Genomic DNA, 18832 nt, shown 5'->3' with positions numbered 1-18832 from the left:
TGCTTAAAAAAAAAAAAAAAAGTTACCATGACATTTTGGCTGCAGCTTCACCAAACTGCTTGCTTTCTGACTGGATTTTATGTAAAACTAACCTATTTTCTTTAATGTCGCTGTTGAAAATGTCTAAGATAAAGTATAATACAGAACTTTTTTTTTTTTTTTTTTTTTTTATCAAGTTTGGTGTTATCAAAACTCCTGGGAGAAGATTTTTTTCTGTGAGAGAGCTGCTCTCCACCAACTTCTCCCCACTTTTTATCAGCGAGGCCACGGCCACTCGAGGTTCATTTTTAGTTCACACGTAGATAATCCTGATGCTGATTTAATTGCGAGACATTTTCATTTATTCATACTTTTCGGCATTTCAGAAATGGAATTCATTAAGAAGGACCTACTTTATCCCTGATTGCATCACAGTATCATTTCAAAGAATACTAAAAAAAGAAATTTAAATTATATAGCTGCCCTACCCTGAGCACTGGGATAGATTCCATTTAGTTCTTGCTAAATTGGAGAAAAAAAATGGGGAAATTTATCGTGACCATAAGGATCATGTTTTGGGGCATGTATTCTTTATAAATAAAGCTTCAGATGTGGTTCGCTACTGATAAATTTGCTAGAGAGAAATGAAATAAATCAATCAACTATGGTTATTTTTTAACTTCCCTCTACTGTGTATTCAGCCACACAGATATTGTTTCATGTTCCTTTTTGCTCATTTCACAGCACATATAGCACATATTTAAAAATAATTAACAGTGTAATGGCTGTCACATCCTATAACAGGATGCAATATTACCTGTTAATCTGAAAAACCCACATGTGACACATCACATCATCATCGCTAATTGTAATCATTTATGCTAAAATAAAGGTGTGACTTTTTAATCAAAGAGCATGTAAAGAAGCAGCAATAATCTAAGACTTGTTAAATGATGTTCTTACATATTATTTCATTATTATTCTCTATTGAAAGTAATAAAGACATATCAAGGGTGTCACCAGCGACAAAATTATTGCTGTATTCAGTAATGCAAGTCAGTCAAAATGTCTCATCTGTCTAGTTGAGGATTATCATGATATTCATAAACCTGCACCATGCGAATTTTTCTCCATCTAGCATGCAGAAATCTTTAAGTGTTGTACCAAAACCAGCCAGCAGAGGGCCCCAAGTAAGGATTCCCCTCAAGTTCACAAGTTTGACAGAGGCACCCAGGGAGTGCTGATCTGGAATCAGGTCATCCTGTCTAAATCCCAGCATCTAGCATCACAGCATGACATAATAGCTGTCACACTATGAGTGGACAGCGGCCTGTATATTTGGCCATTTCAGAATTTCTATGAGGGATTTGGGTCGGGGAGGGGGGAGGGGGGCAGTCGGGGGAATTGCTGACCAAGCCTGTGGCGCTTCATAATCTCAGGTTACAATCTAAGCCAACAGCTGTTTGAGCTACAACCATGACCTAAATATTAACTGATGCATTCAGGGCTAATAGGTTTTGTCTCCCTCCCATGCACACAACAGACTCATGCAGTTCATTCCCCCCACACTCCGTATGTGTGAACTTTGAATAGACGAACAAAACACAAACACATTATGCACAAATACTACCAGAATTCAACAGCCTGTCATAAACGTAAGCATCTGTATTCCAAAGGAACTTTTCACCAGTTTCGGAAATACTGTATGAAAATGCTGCATACTGACCGAGGAGACACTGCACACAGCAGACATAGCTGGCCATGAGACCGCATTGCCAGCAAAAATCCATTTTCATATGAAACATTTCCTTATGTTAATGTTAAATATGTTAATCCTGCAACCACTTAGAGTTCGCTAAGTGCAGAGTTCAGTAAATGTTCGGTTTGCTCCTCTTTTGTCATGTTCAAATGACTTCCTCTGGGCAGTATCTAAGCAGATTGCCACTCTGAAGTCAATGAAGTTTATTTGAAGAAATGATTTGGCTGTGCAATACCCTTGTAACCCCGTAGCAAGTCATCACCATGTATATTAGACACACACTCTTGGATGGCACTTAAGCTGCAATCGCCACGAGGAGCTACGACCGTGAAATTGTGCTCTCAAAAAAATCCCGACAATGTTATATCACTGCTCTCCCCGTGGCTCTGTGTGTTTAAACTCACGGCTATTTTTTGGCCCATTATTTTCACTGTTCTAATGTTAAAACAGGGAGCTGACCCTATTGTTCCATAATGGGTTGGCCGTCTTTATCAGAGGGGGCCATATGTTAGGGATTATCACTTCCAATTCGACTAGTACTGTCACATTGATCGAGGCTCACCCCTAACGCTAACTTATTTGTGAAAATCGAGGAGAAGTGCAAAAAGAAAAAAATCCCATCATTTTCTCATTTAGTTCCCAACACATCACGGCCGAAGCCTGAAATTGTAACAGCGACGTTTGGCTCAATCACAATCACAGTCACCGTTAGCAAGAAGTGTTTTATTTCGTCCACGTCATCCACACCCTGTAACACCAAACTCACACGTCTGACAGCCTCATTCATTGCATGTTAGTTTATCTCTATTATAACCAGCGTCAATGTGGTTTTGCAATGTAAACATCAGGAGCCTTTGAATTTTCTCATTTAAGCGTCGCGTCACAGTAGTGCTCTGCATTTCAGTCTCGCTCTCCAACATTAAGACTAGAAAACAGACTGGTTTATATATCGGTATGTGAAAAAGTCCGTGTTGAATAAAAAAATTAAACGTTTGTCATCAAAAAACATTAAAATCTCTAATATAAAATATATATGCGAAATACATTCGTGGGTTCATCATTACAAAGCAAAACAAAAAGCATCTAAAATCACTGCTGTCAAATGCCATTAATATTCTATGTGAGCTTATGTTTAGCATTCTAAGTCAATATGACATGCCCATTAGTATTCTCCATTGAATTATTATAAAGATATTATTCCATAACATCTTTAATAAATTTCTTCATTTTTTTAGGCAGAAAAATGAACACATCTGCTTACAATCCCAAAAAATGTGTGTGTTAATTAGTGTCTTCTGCTCCAACACAGTGTGACACCCTACAGAAACACCACTGTACTGAGCACCCAAAGCGTAACAAACTATACAGTAGACTTGGCCATCCATAAAAAAAAAGCAATAAATATTAAAAAATAAGTTAGCTACAAACATTTCAAGTATCAAATCCCCTGGGTATTCACTGTATGACATCGTAAAGGACACTGAGCATCGCGCACTTCTGTCAATGCTCTGGCAGCCATTTTTCCGAGGCCAACCAGCAACAGCAACCTTCAGTCTTCAGACCTCTTTCAGGAACACTGTTGGTAATTTTACACTCACCCTGAGCACATGAAAACAAAAAAAAAAAATCTATCAAAATCAATGGTCTCGCCAGACTTCGTCTCTTTTTGGGATAGTGTACATGACAACCTCTTAGGCAATGATATTATTTCCTTTTCCCGGCAGCAAGGTGTCTCTTGGTTATAGCCTCCAGCCTCCTCCTCTCAGCCTCCTCAGCTTTCCTCCGTTCTTCTTTTAACTCCTTGTACCGCCACTTTGGGATCTGCAGCAGGTGCCCCCCCCCGTCTTTGGCGGTGCTCTTCCTCCGAATCTTTTCTGGTTCATAAGTGGACGGGGGGGCCTTGGACACCCTCACTTTGGGGATGCTGAACCCCGGCCTGACGCTGCTCCTCCTCAGCACCATGTGCATGGGCAGCAGGCTGGTTCTCCGCAGCTCTAGGGCTTCGTTATAAGTCACCATGCCCTGGCTGGAGCTCCTGTGTCGAGGCACCAGGCTCTGGGCCTGAAGGCTGGCCCGGCGGTCTGCTGAGTTCTTGGCCACCAGTGTGACCCGGGAGTTCTGGAAGAGTTTGAGATGGCTGTCCATCCTGTCAGGGTTGACAGAGCGGAGCTCTTTGGCGCGCTGCTGGCGGATGATCTCAGGAACTGCATGGCGCCGTTTGCCCACACTTGGGGGGCTGTCAGGACACACCTGAACAATATGAATAGGATGGAATTACTAATTGTAATATCAGAAGTTTCGGGGTTGTACAATTCTGGCTGCTTAATGAACACAAAGCAGTGCTTTAGCAGTGTACTGCAGTTACTGGTAATCTTGCATGAATAACCTGCTTATCAGATAAGGCTGCTGTTAATTATATCCTCTAATTATTCTGAATAAATCCCATGAAAATGCAGAGAATTTGTTGATAAAATTAAAGATACATTAGCAGCAGATTTATCCTTTAATGGCATTATTACCACAATATTATTAATAGTTTATTTGCACACTGATTCTATGAAACAGCAGTGATAGAACTGTTTCATCCTACGACTTGACAAAAACAAAATCAGAAGTAATTCGCATGCAAAAGCACACAATTATCGACTGTTTCGTCAAATTTCAAGTCTGCGGAAGGTGATTTGCACGCTGAACGAGAATGTTTGGCTCCATCAGAAGATAAGAAAATAAGCTCCGGTATCTCCAACTACGCTGAGTATGTGCAGACGCCACCAGGAATAATGCAGAGGAGAGCAACTTTATAGACTTTAAAAAATCCTTCCTTATCACAAAGAGGCGTCACCTGTATGTTAATTACTTCACCTTTTCTCATCTTAGATATGCAGCAGGCTTGTTGGTGTGAGGGAGTAAGAGACGGACATGAGCGTTGGGGTACATGTGTTCTTGGATCCCGTGGAGTTTGTTCAATTGCCGTTTAACGCTGATTGGAGCTTAATTACTCACTGTATGACATGCCACTGCAATGAAAGGGCTGCTCATGGCGGTGGTAATCGAGACCATGTGGTCGATGACACCTTCATCCTCGGGGTTGGTGACATTGGCGATGTTGAAGACGGTCCGGACAGTGTCCGACAGGCGCTTCAGACAGCCACGGGGCTCCTGGGCTTTGGCTACCAGTGATGCAAGTGGAGGCCACTCTAGACTGGGAGAGCAAATTTGATATAAATTCACCGCACACTGTCAATTTTCCTCTGCAACGTCATAAAGTCAGTCATCGCCTCTCTCAGGACTACTTCTTCACTTGCAGTGACGCTCCATATATTTTACTGTGTGGCATGTCTAAATCTCTGTATCTAGCAGCCAACAGCCGAAAACAAACATGAATCCAAACATTTTCAGGAAAGACCTGCGCAGAAAACACTGATGACTTGTGCGTAACCACATAGCTCGAATGCTAGTCAGGATTATTTCTACAAAGCCAGCTGGCAGGGATAGACTGTGTTCTTGAGACAGAATCAAGATGCTGAGTTGTGGAGAAGCTCGAGTGAAGAATTAGAGAAAAGTAACTCAGCACCTCGAGGCAAAAAGGTGCATCGTAACACTTTTTTTGCAACATAATTGAAGTGTAAACAAGGTAACACCTCTCTAATTTCCATAAAAATTGCAGTTCCCCTGAAATCGAGACTGTAATATTTTCTTTATACATTAAAATCTGCCTGCCTTGCACTGCAGTGATGAAATGCATCACTTCTTCAGATGTTGGCATATGAGACATTGGCCATGACACACAGACATACAGAGACACGGCTACGGTTTACCTGTATGTATCACAGTACTGGCGGGGGCAGGGCCGTTCCATCAGGCGTGTCATCACCCAGGCAGTTTCATAACGGCCCGTAAATAAAGCCCACTCCCTCGCAGTCAAATGGCGGCCAAAGTCCCTGGCGTTCAGGGCAGCTCCTGGAAGAAGAAGGTTAAACATGTCAATGAAAGGGTGTAGCAGAAGGTGGATACGCAGAGATGTGGGTTAAAAGATCAGAAGGTGGAGGTAGAAAGAGTTACATGTACCAGGCCCAGATGACAGATGTAAGTGCTCACAACGCCAAAATAAACATGTTGACAAATTAATCCATCATTCCCATCATTACATCCTGATAATGAGGCCCGTCTTGATAATTTGGTATCAAATCTCTTCATTAGTTCCATAGTTATGGCTAAAAAGGAAATAGTCGTCTAATAACACAAATCTGAATCACAGCCAAAACTTATTCAAATTGTCCATCTGTCCACTAATTTTCTGAAAATCTGTTCATAGTTTTCTGAGCTGCCCCGATGGCACAATAATGGCAGAATAAACAACATCTTTTGCGACTGTAATCAGTAAAATCTTTCACCTAAAAAATGCAGGTAATTTGTAAAATGCAGACATCTTAGCGAGCCACTGTGAGGCTTTGCCGACCCGGGCCGGGGGCCCCCAGGGCTGGGGGGCGGAGCTTTAGAGGTTTGGCCGTTAGGTGTCATTTTCCTCACCTGCCATCATGAGCGCGCGCACGCATTCCACCCTGCCCTGCATGGCGGCTTTCATCAGAGCGGTGAAGCCGTGGCAGTTCCTCCTCTCGATGTCCAGCCCAGAGTAGTAGTTGAGCAGATAGTTGGTGATTGTTATGTGGCCTTGAAGAACAGAGGGACGGACAGAAGTGACTGTAGGTCACAATGCACAGTCACATACACACTTGTCATATTTTGGACACGACACTGCTGGTCCTTATTTGCTTCCACACACGCATCACTTCTATGAATGCGATGCAGACTTGTGTTTTTATGCTTTTTATGCTGTGTGTTCTTCTGTGTCAGCATTCATGTCAAACTGCCTGAGTGTGTGTATTTGTATCAGTGTGCACATGTTCAACAGTACTGTGAACCAGCCTGTCAGTGTGTGTGTGTTTGTATGTTACAAACCCACTGTCTGATACACAACTGTGTGCATTTGTGTGTGTGTGTGTGTTACCTGCTTGAGCGGCAGTGATGAGAGCTGTGTTCCCCTCACTGTCCTGCCAGTTGACATCCAGAAACGGACACTGAGACAGCGCTATGACCACGTCCACGTAACCTTGGTAACATGCAACCAACAGCCCTATCTGAGAAAAAAAAAGCGACAGGAGAGGAGATAGAGGCGGAGGAGTTAAAAGACGAGGGAAAGGGAGAGAGGCTTAAGGGTGGAATCAGCAAAAATGTTCAGGAACACAAACTCGCCAAAGGAGATGAAGTAAAACTGCAGTAAAGTGCTGACAGAGAGGAAGTAGTACGAAGAAAAATGCGATTACGGCAGCCGGTGTCAGTAGGAATCCACGAGACCAGGACATCTTTGTGCATCTTTCAAAACTAATTCCCTTGAATAAATGTGACAACTGTTGTCTTTTCATTGACAACTGAACCGACTTGAACTCAGTGGAAAAAGAAGCTGTCTCCCCGTCTGATGTCGCTGTGCGCTGATGTGTGTGCGTGTTCGCGCGCCTGTGTGTGTTCATGCCAGAACAGGAACCCTTTTATGTGTGTGTGTGTGTGTGTGTGTGTGTATCTGTGTAAATGTTAGTCTGCTAGTGTGTGAGTCTTGGAAAACTCCTGGAAATGTTGGGTGCTTTCCGGAAGGTGCGCACTTCATCAGCCAAGACAAACAAGTTTACCACCAGAGAAGAGAGCTGCGAGCAGCAGGAACACAGAGTTCTCAGCTGGCATATTATATACATGGTGTACTTATGCATTTATACATTTATACATGAACTGTTGCTGTCAGAAAGTCTCTCACTAGATGGGTCAGAGCACCGGTGGATAAATGCTGATGCTTGGATTTTCTCAAAGTAGTCAATATATTAAAATATTAATCTGGTTTCAAGATGACTTTTGACAGCAGAAGCATAAACGTACTGCATTTGAATCTGCAAATGACTGTGTTTCACCTCCATGCAAAAGATGACAAAACAAAGCAAAACAAAATAACGCATACACAGGCTCGCAAGCGTAACCTCAGAAGCCGGAGCCGTCGGAAAAATTGAATTGAATTTGCAGCGCAGTCAGACAAACAACAATGTGTTGTTCTTAACGACCTATTAATTGGCAAGCGTTGGCAGACCCAACAGGGACTCTTCATTAGTTCTTTATTAAAGCCAGGTGTGCTGGAAAGGTCAACCAGTCAGACCTACTCCATGTCAAAACACGCAGACATCAGCACCAAGACAAACATTTATGTATTCTGCTTCAGGTGCCTGCTGAGAGTCATCAAGACATAGTGCAGGCATTTTAATTTAGACCTTGTGTTTCCCCAATGCGCTTATACCTCTTCGTGTAAGTTTCATTTTCCAGTGAATGCACTGCTTGAGATTGAACCAACTTTGCTAAAACAGAGAGTGATAAAAGCCAGTCAGCTGGCTGAGTCATACTGTGCATCACCTCAAAGTAGGAGGCTTGCTGAAAGTACATGTCTTTTGTTAAATATGCACAGACCTGCTGATTAAAACAGAAGACACCATTACTCTTATATTTAATGCCATGTGAATGTCAGACCTGTGCCATCTCCACCTGTGCACATATCTTGTACAATATTACATATTTTTCTTTACTGTGCTTATATATTTTCTACTGTGCAATGGTACAAAACACTGTATTTTATTATCCATATCTTCTTCTCAAGGCAATATTATTTTTATACTCTTTTTGTATATAATGTACATGCGTATACTTTATTATAGAGTAAGGCTTAACAATCTGACTCAATTCAAACTTAGAGTAAAGTAGAGTAAAGAGTAAAGTTTCATAGAGTTTGGGTAAATTGTTGCAATTTCAACCAAATATGATATTCTGTGAGTAGAGCTGTTTTGTGAACCTGCTGCTGTGACATGATGTTCTTTTCATCAGAGTGCTCATAAAATCTACTTGATGCTTTGCTCCTCTTGGCACAATACGTTTTTAGTCTTGGTTCCACGGCACACTGCGTTACTGCGCTAAATTATTCTCTCCAACTCTGGTGTGGATGTGATCAAAAGTTCTCTCTCGCTGAAATGAATAAATACAATAATGGAGACTGGTACAGAGAGGGCCTGGAGGTGGATAGAAAACCAAAGTTTGTGCCAGCCACCCCCGCATCTACCTACTACCCACACACACACACACAGACATGATACTGACAGGGTGTGCGAAAGGATAGAATTATATGAGCCTCTCCACATAATGAATTCTAAACAATATCACCACTCAAGTCAAAGTCAAGTATGAAAGCTCATGCACTTAAGTACATCGATCTTACACACATTTATCAGGTTGCAGAGTGTTTCGGTGATTCTGTATTTAGCCAGCATCAAGAATACACAAGCATCATCAACATGCAACCAGTCCCCTTCTTTTGGTTTAGTCCTCAGTGCGGGCTCAGGTGAAACGAGCAGCATTTACAGTACGTGCACAATCTGTTTTCTCACCTGGGAGACAAACTGAACTTAAACTTTTGATTAAGACAAACCAGGCTGTCAGCCAGCTGGGTATGGAGTCACGGTGGTATTGTGAGCCCAGAGAGTTTTAAGGGGGAAAGGTGCTCCTGTGGAGCAACTGGTGGATTGTCTGGAAGGAGTTCACTCACACTGGCACAGCTCCAGATAGCTCTATCTGGTTAGACACATGCATGTGGAGCTTGTCTATGTCGTTCTCTTATTCTCTCTCTCTCACACACACACACACACACACACACACGCATACACATTCTTGGCATCCCTCCAGCCTTGCTGTGATGTACTTTAGCAGCATGCCCCGCAGCATGTCTGGAGCAATCTCAGTCGTCTGACAATGTCCTATTTTCTCTGTGAACCTTTCTCACACACAAATACACCAGCATTTAACTTCTTTTTCTCTTTTTTTTTTTCCTCCCAGGCTCTAGTTTTTTTATACAGCATGTCCCTATCATACACGCAAGAACGTTTGTTACATCTACTGGGCTCTGATGCTCTTTACCGGTGGCTGCTGGCAATGTTGGTGACTGAAGAATCAGAGAGAAGAGCACCAGCGAAATGCACTCACAAGCACACGACTGCAGAGACAAACATGAATCCAGAAAAGGCAATCATGTGCTACACAATATTATCCACTCAATGGCTAACTCTGAAGCTAAAGGGCTAAAAATAACATCACCAGGCCGCTCAACAACCCTGAAACAATCAAGAGAGGTACTTCCATGGATGGATGAGTGTGTGCACTGCATGCTTGCAAGATAGAGACGGGGCAAAATGTAAAGTGAGACGCTGAGCATGACGGAGATTCAAATCCTCACCGATACTTTTTGGAGGATTATGTATTTTGTATATAGGCCAAATGAAGATGTAGACTACAGCAATTTTAAAGCTTTTCATCGCGTGATGGTGATGGATGTGGACTTATGTCCTCCTCTGACTGTAATCTTGTCTGTTTCATCACACTGGATTGGAGCTGCCGTCATAAAATGTGCTTTTTACACCTAAACTTAATGCACGCCTTTTCTTTTATGATAGAATGTGAAGTATAACATAGAAAACCTGGTCAGTGCCACTGCAAAGCTACTGCACACAACAGTTCAAACCCGTCATGTGTTGAGAACTACAATATTCACTGACCGCAAGACCAGTTTACCCTGATCTCTGCCTGTTCGGTTGTTGCAATTGAAGTGATATAACAAACTAATTTTTTGTGCCTCATAGAGTAATTTAAGTACCAGCTTCATTAATTAGAACCAAAAACACTTGCCTATAGATTCCTTAGCCAAAAGGAATTGTAGTAGAACTTTAGCTTGCATTTGCAGTCAAGGTGAATGGGTCTTGATGCACTCTGACACACACACACACACACACACACACACACACACACACACAGATACACACAAATTCTGGTCAACTTATTATTAGCCCCTGTAGACAGACACACACAGACCCACAGACAAAGACACAAACACATACACTCACAAAGTAATCTGAGGAATATCCAGAGCCAGGAATAGAAAGGCTTAGCCGTATCAGTCTGACACAGAGAGAGAGAGAGAGAGAGAGAGAGAGAGAGAGAGAGAGAGAGAGCGTGGGGGAGGCAGAGAGACCGAACTGTGTATCTACAGTTAATGTAAGAATGCTGTAATAATTGGCTCCAATGAGGACAACACAATACCCAGTGCGACCCTTTCCAGCCAGTCAAGTTGCAGTTTAAGTCCATGTCTGTCCAGACTCATATCATGTACGTAGTGAAGACTTTGCAGGGATTTAATGAAAGGTATTAAGTGTATTTTTTGGTGAAAAGGAAGTTATCGCTATATTTGTATGATTCCAGTGAATCATTTCCAGTGAGAAACATGCTGTCTTCACTTAGAGACTATTTTTTGCTGAGGAGCACAGAGGACTGATACAGAGCCTCATCACATGGTGCAACGACAACCACCTGAAACTCAATATCAGCAAAACCAGTGAGCTTTTGGTGGACTACAATCCTTCAAATATGGATGCTGCTGCAAAGAAGCTACAGATTGGAAAGCGCGGATGCTTCAACCTGGCAGCACAAAAAAATCTATATATTCAGCACAGTCTCAAGGTGGACACTCACGATTAGTGTCAATAGTTCAGTATCTGACCACATGTGAAATATGGCCACAATGTCCCCATCTGTTCCTGAGTTATGGTGTTGAAGAACGGCCAGAAAAATGCTGTTGCTGAACATTATGATCAGAGACGATTCAGAGACGAGAGACACCACACTTACAAGTCATTTCCTGTATCTGGATCATGTGGGTGTTGCCACTCACCTGCCCACTTAGGAGACAACGTGAACGCAGATTAGGACAGATTCTTTGACCCTATAGTCACTGCAGTGAACACTGGACTCACTTAGGAGACAGGAAGTGTATACAATTTCATACCACTGGTGCATCTTAACTGGGAACTCTTGTTATAAAGCATCTTTGTTTTATTTTACAGTGAAGTTGACCTTTGACCTTTCAGATATAAAATGCTATCACTTCATTATTTTATCCTATGAGACATTTGTGTGTTTTGTCAGGTCACGGTAACGTTTGATCTCTGAGCACTAAATCTTTGAGTCCAAGTCAATGTTTGTTCCAAATCTGAAGAAATTCCCTCAAGGTGCTTCTGAGTTATCGAGTTCATGAGAGTGGGATGGGATGGCGTGGAGGCATAACAACTAAGACAGCATCCCAAACAAGTAGAAACCTGTTTAATCTCCCCATAATATCTAATTGGCCTTCCACTGGGAGAGTAACCAAGCGCCTGCTTCCCTTGTGAGTTCCCCTATGTGACTTCCTCAATAAATCAAATTTTCTTTCTAAATATAAATCCTGCAAATCATCTGAATGGCAGATAACCTGTTCCTCTGCAGTCTGCGTAATCCAAGTATAATATGTCGGTTTTGCATTTTACAGTAAATCTTTGTGCTCAAGAACGTGCACACATGTGCAGGAAATGCACTCCAGCCCGTCCTCAATCACATACCATACACACTGACACACATGCACTGGGCCATGTTTCTGTCAATAGCCTCCCTGTTAGCCATCTTTCTGTCTGCAGTGTTCACATGGCTGCATCAAATCAGATGTGTATGACTGTCTCTTTGATTTTTCCACTCATCTATACTTGCTAGCAGCATCATGCTTGTTACCATCTGCAGAGCCCGATTTCTGTCTCTCACCGCCTGTACCTCATTTAGTCCGCCTGTTTGTTGGTGTGATGGTCGATGCGCGTGTTGGTCAGCTGTACTCTTCTGCCTGTCTGACACTCTGCGGTCGACTTTGTCGTCTGGTCTCTGAAACGTACTGTATACGTCCTTGCTTGTCACCTGATGTCACCCTATTTGGAAAATTTGATTGTGTTCTAGGGCAGGAGTGTGCATGTTTGTGTGCGTGTGTGTGAGGGAGAGTCAGGCAGGGTGGCCTAATTTAAGTTGATTGGATTCTGTGTGTGTGTGTGTGTGTGTGTGTGTGTGAGAGAGAGAGAGAGAGAGAGAGAGAGAGACACTGTCCTAAACAGGTTCAGAGGCCTATGGACACTGACACATTTGATACATGACATTAACACACACACACATCTCCTAACAGTCAACATTCACAAGAGACCCTGATGTTTATTGACCTGCGTTCACCTCTTCACAGCACAGTGCCATTAGTTTGTTGAACTCTCATCCAGCCATCAACCATTAGTCACAGCACTGACAATATAGGGATTCTGACACGGACAGCAAATATAATAACTATGCCGTAATCATATAGACGGAAAATCAAATACACCTACTTGAATATGACCTACATAATGGCTTGTCATTGAATTCAGCATTCAGGCCGTGTTTAGTTTAAGCACGGAGTGTCTCTCCCAGAGGGAGCACGGGACGTGCTCTGTCTGTTTATGTCAACAAGTGTTTGTCTGGATAATTCTGTTGTGATCAGGATTTCAAACAATGGATGCGACTGATAATCTATGAAAAAGAAAAAAGCATTCACTTTGTTAAGTGAGCCTTCATCGCCGACTAGAACATTTACAAAAAATGCCTGTACTGTCCACTGCAGGTCTATGGCTCGCGTCTATCAAATTTCCTTTTCATTCCTAAAGATCCATTTTGAAACATTTGTTCTTTCCTGTCATGTCACACTCGCTTTTTTTTTTCTTTTTTTTTTTTTTTTAGCAAATGTTGCTTTGGGCTGTTGGACTTGTTTTTCTTCCATCATTTCATTATGAAACCTATTTCTGGACCATGTTAATGTGGTGTAACTGAGTGCTGGCTATAAACCAAACAGTCCCTTGTGGATACTTTGAGTCAAAAATCTACCATTTCTGTTTGCCACATCATATCAGACCACACACGTCTTACAGCTTATTTTTCCTAAATACTTAACCTTTTCTGAGCATGTGGTGAATGTACTAATTGAACTACCATTAACTACAGCCTCAGGTTTAATCTCTAATGTTGGCAAATATCCACCTCGCTGAAGTAACTTTCAGCACAGAAATCCCTATCAGCTTCTGTGCTGCCATTGGTGTAGCTGACCCTGACATCTGACCTCTCTGTTGAAGGAGACCACAATCATCAGAGGCAACAAATTCTGTGTGTGTAAATATGACTGAACCTCTTTTATGCACCCTCGGAGCTTATTTAGCTCTCAACACAGTCTACAAAACATCAATACAGCCTACTCTTTCCTGAACGGCCTGTGCATCAGTGTTAACATTAACTATTCTTATTGATTCCACCTGTTTAATCCACTTCAACTGTAAAAAGGATTCGCGTTTGAACTATTTCTGTGCGGCCAGACAACAACACGATATTTCCATCAACTTCAACTATAATTTAACACGACCGCCACAGTGGTTTCTTCCTGGTATGTAGTCCCTCTTTGTCTCGCACATCACATTGTCAAGCTGTCTGCTATATCGGGATGTTGACATCTGTGCTTGGATGTTGAACACACACACACACACGCACTAATGAGCTAAACAGATAGACAGAAACGTGTTTCTGATGGATGTGTTTCCTAACCTGTATTGTGTCTGGGTGTGTGAGGTCGCAGGACATGGCAAAATGAATGGCGAACGCACTAGCTCACATCCTAGTTCTGCATGCAACCACAGAGAGGCTACACCCACACAAACACACTATATGCAAGCTTGTGTTTTGGGGTGCTTACCAAATGAATCCCCTGTATCTTACAGAGAAATCTTTACGTTCCAATGGTTTCATTCCTACTCTTCCTCATAAGTAATTACATACATGCTGAGAATTAAAGAGGGAGAGGTGGTGAGAGAGATATAGAAAAGTGAAAGAGTAGAAGAGACGCAGAGAAATGGGAGTAGCCTCGAGGCTAGAGATGCAAATTTGTGACGTAAGGTCAGTAGCATGAAAACTCAGACCAGCTGGGAAATGTTCAGTGGTGAAGCTAGAAGAATAAAACACACCCTTGCTCAGCAACTATAGGTTAGCTGCCTGTGACAAAGGCGCTGCACTCCAGACTTCTCTACCAGAGCTCTTTAGTTGCCAGTGGTAGTGATGTGCTGTTTCTGTATTGGAAAAAAACTAACCTCCCACAAATACTGTCACAATAATACATGATAAAAGGCGCGTGATTCCTGTTCAGCACAGGGCTCATTGCCAGCTAATTCGATTACTATTAAGCAGAATGTCCAGATCAATGAAAAGTAGTCCAACGTCCCATCTGTGTGGATTGATCTCTTCGCTCTGGGCTACAGTTCTTTGGCAGGCGTGAAGTGATACACAAGGTGTGAAGGGACGCATGCTTTGATTGCACGCAATAAGCAGTAACTCTTTCATAAATCACATTTAGTGAAAAATCTAAATTTGTTTGTGGAATTTTTATATTATAATAATTCCACAAACAGGGTTAGGGCTATTGTAGAATTTATGGTTTTAAAATGCATCTTGGGTCATTAGCAAGGCTGCCCTTAGACACACTAATACCATCATCTCATTGGTAGAGAATGTGTTTAGCCATGGCCTCCCACAAATTGAATCCAACTCTAGAAATAAGAAAATGCAGTCAGATGCACTCACATACACATAAATGTGCCTGCATGACCACACAAACACACACACACACACGCACACACACACACACACACACACACACACACACACACAGGCAGCCACAGGACTGTGTGTTCTGCAAACCATGAGAGACTTCAGTGTTTTTATAGAGCCTGAGGTTTCTCACCCTTGCAAAAATTGAGGTGTGTCAACACAGAGACCTGTCAGAAAAATGAAAAATGACTCAGGATAAAGGTGTGAGCTCATTATAGAAATAAACCGTCACAGGAAAACATGAAAACATGTATGAGATTTAAAAATCTGGCATTTTCCAGCCAAGTCACAAATCAAAATATCAAATATTTGATTGCGCATTGAGTGATTATTAATCAGTTCATTAATTAATTATTGCAATTAAGTTAAAGACTTATAGAGGCGTTTGTGTGATAGCCAACATGGGCCTGGAAAGTGTGACACTGCAGTAAGCTCAGACTTCCTTCATCTACTGAATCTGAAGCTTCTTCACAGAACCTGTTGCACAGAGTGACAGGCGGGTGATGGAGGCTGTCTGCAGACGGGCCTGTGTGTGGTGGCCAACTAATACCCAAAAAGTGCCCCTGAAAAAGTCATTGCTCCGTAACTTTTCCATAAATGCTGTAACAGTAGGCTTCCAAGAAATTCAACAAACCCTTGTCCTTCACTCTAGTTTGTTACAAGTGATGTGTGACTACAGAAAGTGTTAATAAGAGGTTATTCAGAGTGCTCCTACTGTGTGCTCCGTACCCTGTTATTCCTGTCCTTCTCCTTGACCTCCTCCTCCTTCACTCCATGCCGTATCATTATCCGGACGATAGCCGCGTTGTTGGTGCAGCACGCCTGGAAAAAAGAGAGGGGCCGCGGGCTTTCCGGAGACGGGGTGCGCTCCGAGTCCGCGAACACATCATCCGGCGGGTAGAAGGAGTCGTCCGACGCGATGCTCCGGCAATCTTCCAAGTCCTCGAAGTCAACTTCTTCGAATTCATCATCGTCTTCCTCCCCTCCGTCGTCGTCGTCTTCATCCTCCTCATCGCACGAGCCCAGGTAGTCCTCGTCAGAGTTGGACAGGGGCTCCTCAGCTATGGTCGGGTGGACTTGGGTGATGTTCCCCCCGACTTTTTGCTGCTGCTGCTGCTGCTGGAGCTGTTTGACCCGGACAGACGAAGCGCCTCCTCCATCCCTGTCGTCCGTGATAAGCACCATCTAACCCCCGAGCCTAGGGCACTGTCCTCGGGGTAGAGTGCAGCCTGGCACGCGGGGCGCTGGCATGGGACTGGCTGTCTCTGCAGACAAGAGCTGAACCAAACTGCCGTACCCAAAGAGTCTCTTACATCGCCCACTGGAGCCTAAATTATACAAACTCCCTGACCCGTGGCGTGGACTATTTGAGCATGTTGCGCGTGCAGTTGCCCATCAGTTACCTTCGAAGTTGTTGACGCTGTGCCCATCTGAGCCGTGAACGCCTCACGAAGTGCGCACCCGACGCACTTATCCGGTTCCAGAGCACATTAATGGAAAAAGCAAATTGAAGTGGAGCTAAAGCAGAAAGTAAAACTGCTGCGCACACGACCGACCGTCCCATGTAGGGCGGAGAGAGACAGCAGCCTGATAACATACAGTCACTTAATCCGATTACACGGGACTGGGACCTCTCTCTCTCTCTCCCTCTCTCTCTCTCTCGCACACACACACATACACACACATACACAAGAGATTAATTCTGCTCTGCTGTTACTGAAACATGAATGTTCTTAGAATATTCATACAGGGGTATATGAGGTTAAGTTTGAGGAATCACGTATTTATATGTATGATATTTGCTTTAGTAGGTAATTTAAATTGAGATTTAAAAGAATGAAAAATTACAACAAAATATAATAAATTTTGTCTGAGTCATACACTGTATGCTCCTTCAGTAAAACTAAAGTAGAAACAGGCAGTTTATGTGTGAGTTCCCTCTCTGTTCTTATCAGTTTTTTTTTAAGCACCATGTGTTAATACGGCAAACACTGCAAAAGTCAAAGTCACTTCTGTATACTTACAGTATTGTGCCTGACAAATGGTTTAGTTTGCCAAGTGTTTGTGGTTTCACTTGATATTGAAAGCAATAAGAATCTTATGCTCTTCTCCTTTTAGAAAAAAAAAAAAAAAATCCCCTGTGTATGACTTTACGGTACTTCTGATTCATGAAAACTCACACGGGGAAAAAACTGCATTAAGTGTCAGCCTGTGAGTCAGTTATCACTTCACTGTCAACCAAAAAGGGCTCACCGAATATAAAGCAGGTTAGGTTCAAATTAAGCCATTAACATTATGTAAATGATTGTGGTACATAGTAGCCTATGACTCTGAGATCATTTATTTTACTAACAGCCTCAGTGCATTGTGTTCAGTAGCAGCTGAGGGCCTTGCTATTACTATAGATACCCTGCATATGGTAAGACATGGCTTTGAGGTTTACACCAGTAGGGTACACATTTGACCACTGCATCCTGTTTTGATGTTACCCAAAATATCTTTTATGTATATGGTTTTTTTCATTATGCATGAAAAGGCATCAGTAAAGACAGGGTAAAGTGAGAAGAGACCATCATAATTTGTGGTTACTGGATGCATAGACTATCCATCAACATGAGAGTGTGTGCCTAAATGTTCCAGCGCCATTATATTATTATTACAGGCCACAGCCAGATTTAGAGAGACGATCCTTTTTCTCCAGTAATTAATAGTTTGCTGACATCAACTGCTGTGGAAAATCCAAGTGCATAACAATCCCAGTGTGTACCCATTATTGCTATACCTTCATCTACCCCCAGCTGAGAGCTCGGCTCTCCTGTGGCTCTTCCATCTCTATGGTATCAGTCTGCTGCTGTGTGCTTGACAGTCAGTGTAAGCGCTTCCAGAGATAAATATCTGTTTCCCTGTCTGGTCAAGCCACAGACACAATCACCAGAGAAGGTAAGGCTAAAATACAACTCTCCATCTTCAGTTAAAATGGCTAAAAGATCTCTGGTGAAGTTAGGCTTAGAGTGAATGTGTAAATGACACGCAAGACATGAGGGTGTCCAGCAGCATTTCCAGTGCTGCTCGGTGCAATGTTAGCTGGATAAAGGTGTCATAAAGGCGAGTTTACTGCCCGTAAAAAGGAAATGAGTTAATATTGCTTGATAATAAACTGATGTTTCAGGGGATGCAACTGAATAAGTGGAGTAAATTTAAATGGCAGAAGAGATGCTTGTTGCAAATTGTAATAGAAAACACTGCATGTAGCCTGGTAAGCACTTTACACAGTACAGATTTGTGTTCCTTGGCGTTATATGATGTTTAGGCAGCTGCATTATGACTTCAAAGTGCTCACCGTGCTTTAGACTTGATCCCACATCCCCATATGGTGCAACATTGTAGAAAACTATCGTATGACCATTTGAAACATCTTATTTGTTGCACTCACTGTGATGCACATGCATTCACTCTCTGTGCACATGTAGCCATGTCGGACTTAAGACACTTTGTAAATAG

The 18832-nt window shown here is 42.6% G+C and overlaps 1 protein-coding gene across 1 annotated transcript; it reads right to left on the bottom strand.

Annotated features, from left to right (window-relative positions):
- Positions 1-2446: 2446 nt before the first annotated feature.
- ankrd33ba (ankyrin repeat domain 33ba) lies at positions 2447-16900 on the bottom strand. Its single transcript, XM_076721628.1, has 6 exons — positions 16061-16900; positions 6747-6876; positions 6269-6409; positions 5557-5698; positions 4742-4940; positions 2447-3988 (listed from the first exon to the last, which is right to left on the bottom strand). Exons 1-6 carry the CDS (start codon positions 16514-16516, stop codon positions 3443-3445), a joined length of 1614 nt encoding a protein of 537 aa, XP_076577743.1. The 5' UTR covers positions 16517-16900; the 3' UTR covers positions 2447-3442.
- Between the last annotated feature and the right edge of the window lie 1932 nt (positions 16901-18832).

The sequence above is a fragment of the Chaetodon auriga genome, chromosome 21, assembly GCF_051107435.1.
Source record: "Chaetodon auriga isolate fChaAug3 chromosome 21, fChaAug3.hap1, whole genome shotgun sequence".
NCBI lineage: Eukaryota > Metazoa > Chordata > Actinopteri > Chaetodontiformes > Chaetodontidae > Chaetodon > Chaetodon auriga.
Note: the sequence above shows the minus strand (reverse complement) of the source record. Positions and strands in the feature narration are given on the sequence as shown.

Excerpts from the sequence above, each read along its gene's own strand:
- ankrd33ba (XM_076721628.1), bottom strand. The coding sequence starts at position 16,516 with ATGGTGCTTATCACGGACGACAGGGATGGAGGAGGCGCTTCGTCTGTC. Across the intron at positions 6,877-16,060 it reads AGAAGGACAGGAATAACAGG|ATAGGGCTGTTGGTTGCATG; the intron begins GTACGGAGCACA and ends TTTTTTTCTCAG. Across the intron at positions 5,699-6,268 it reads GCGCGCGCTCATGATGGCAG|GAGCTGCCCTGAACGCCAGG; the intron begins GTGAGGAAAATG and ends TTCTTCTTCCAG.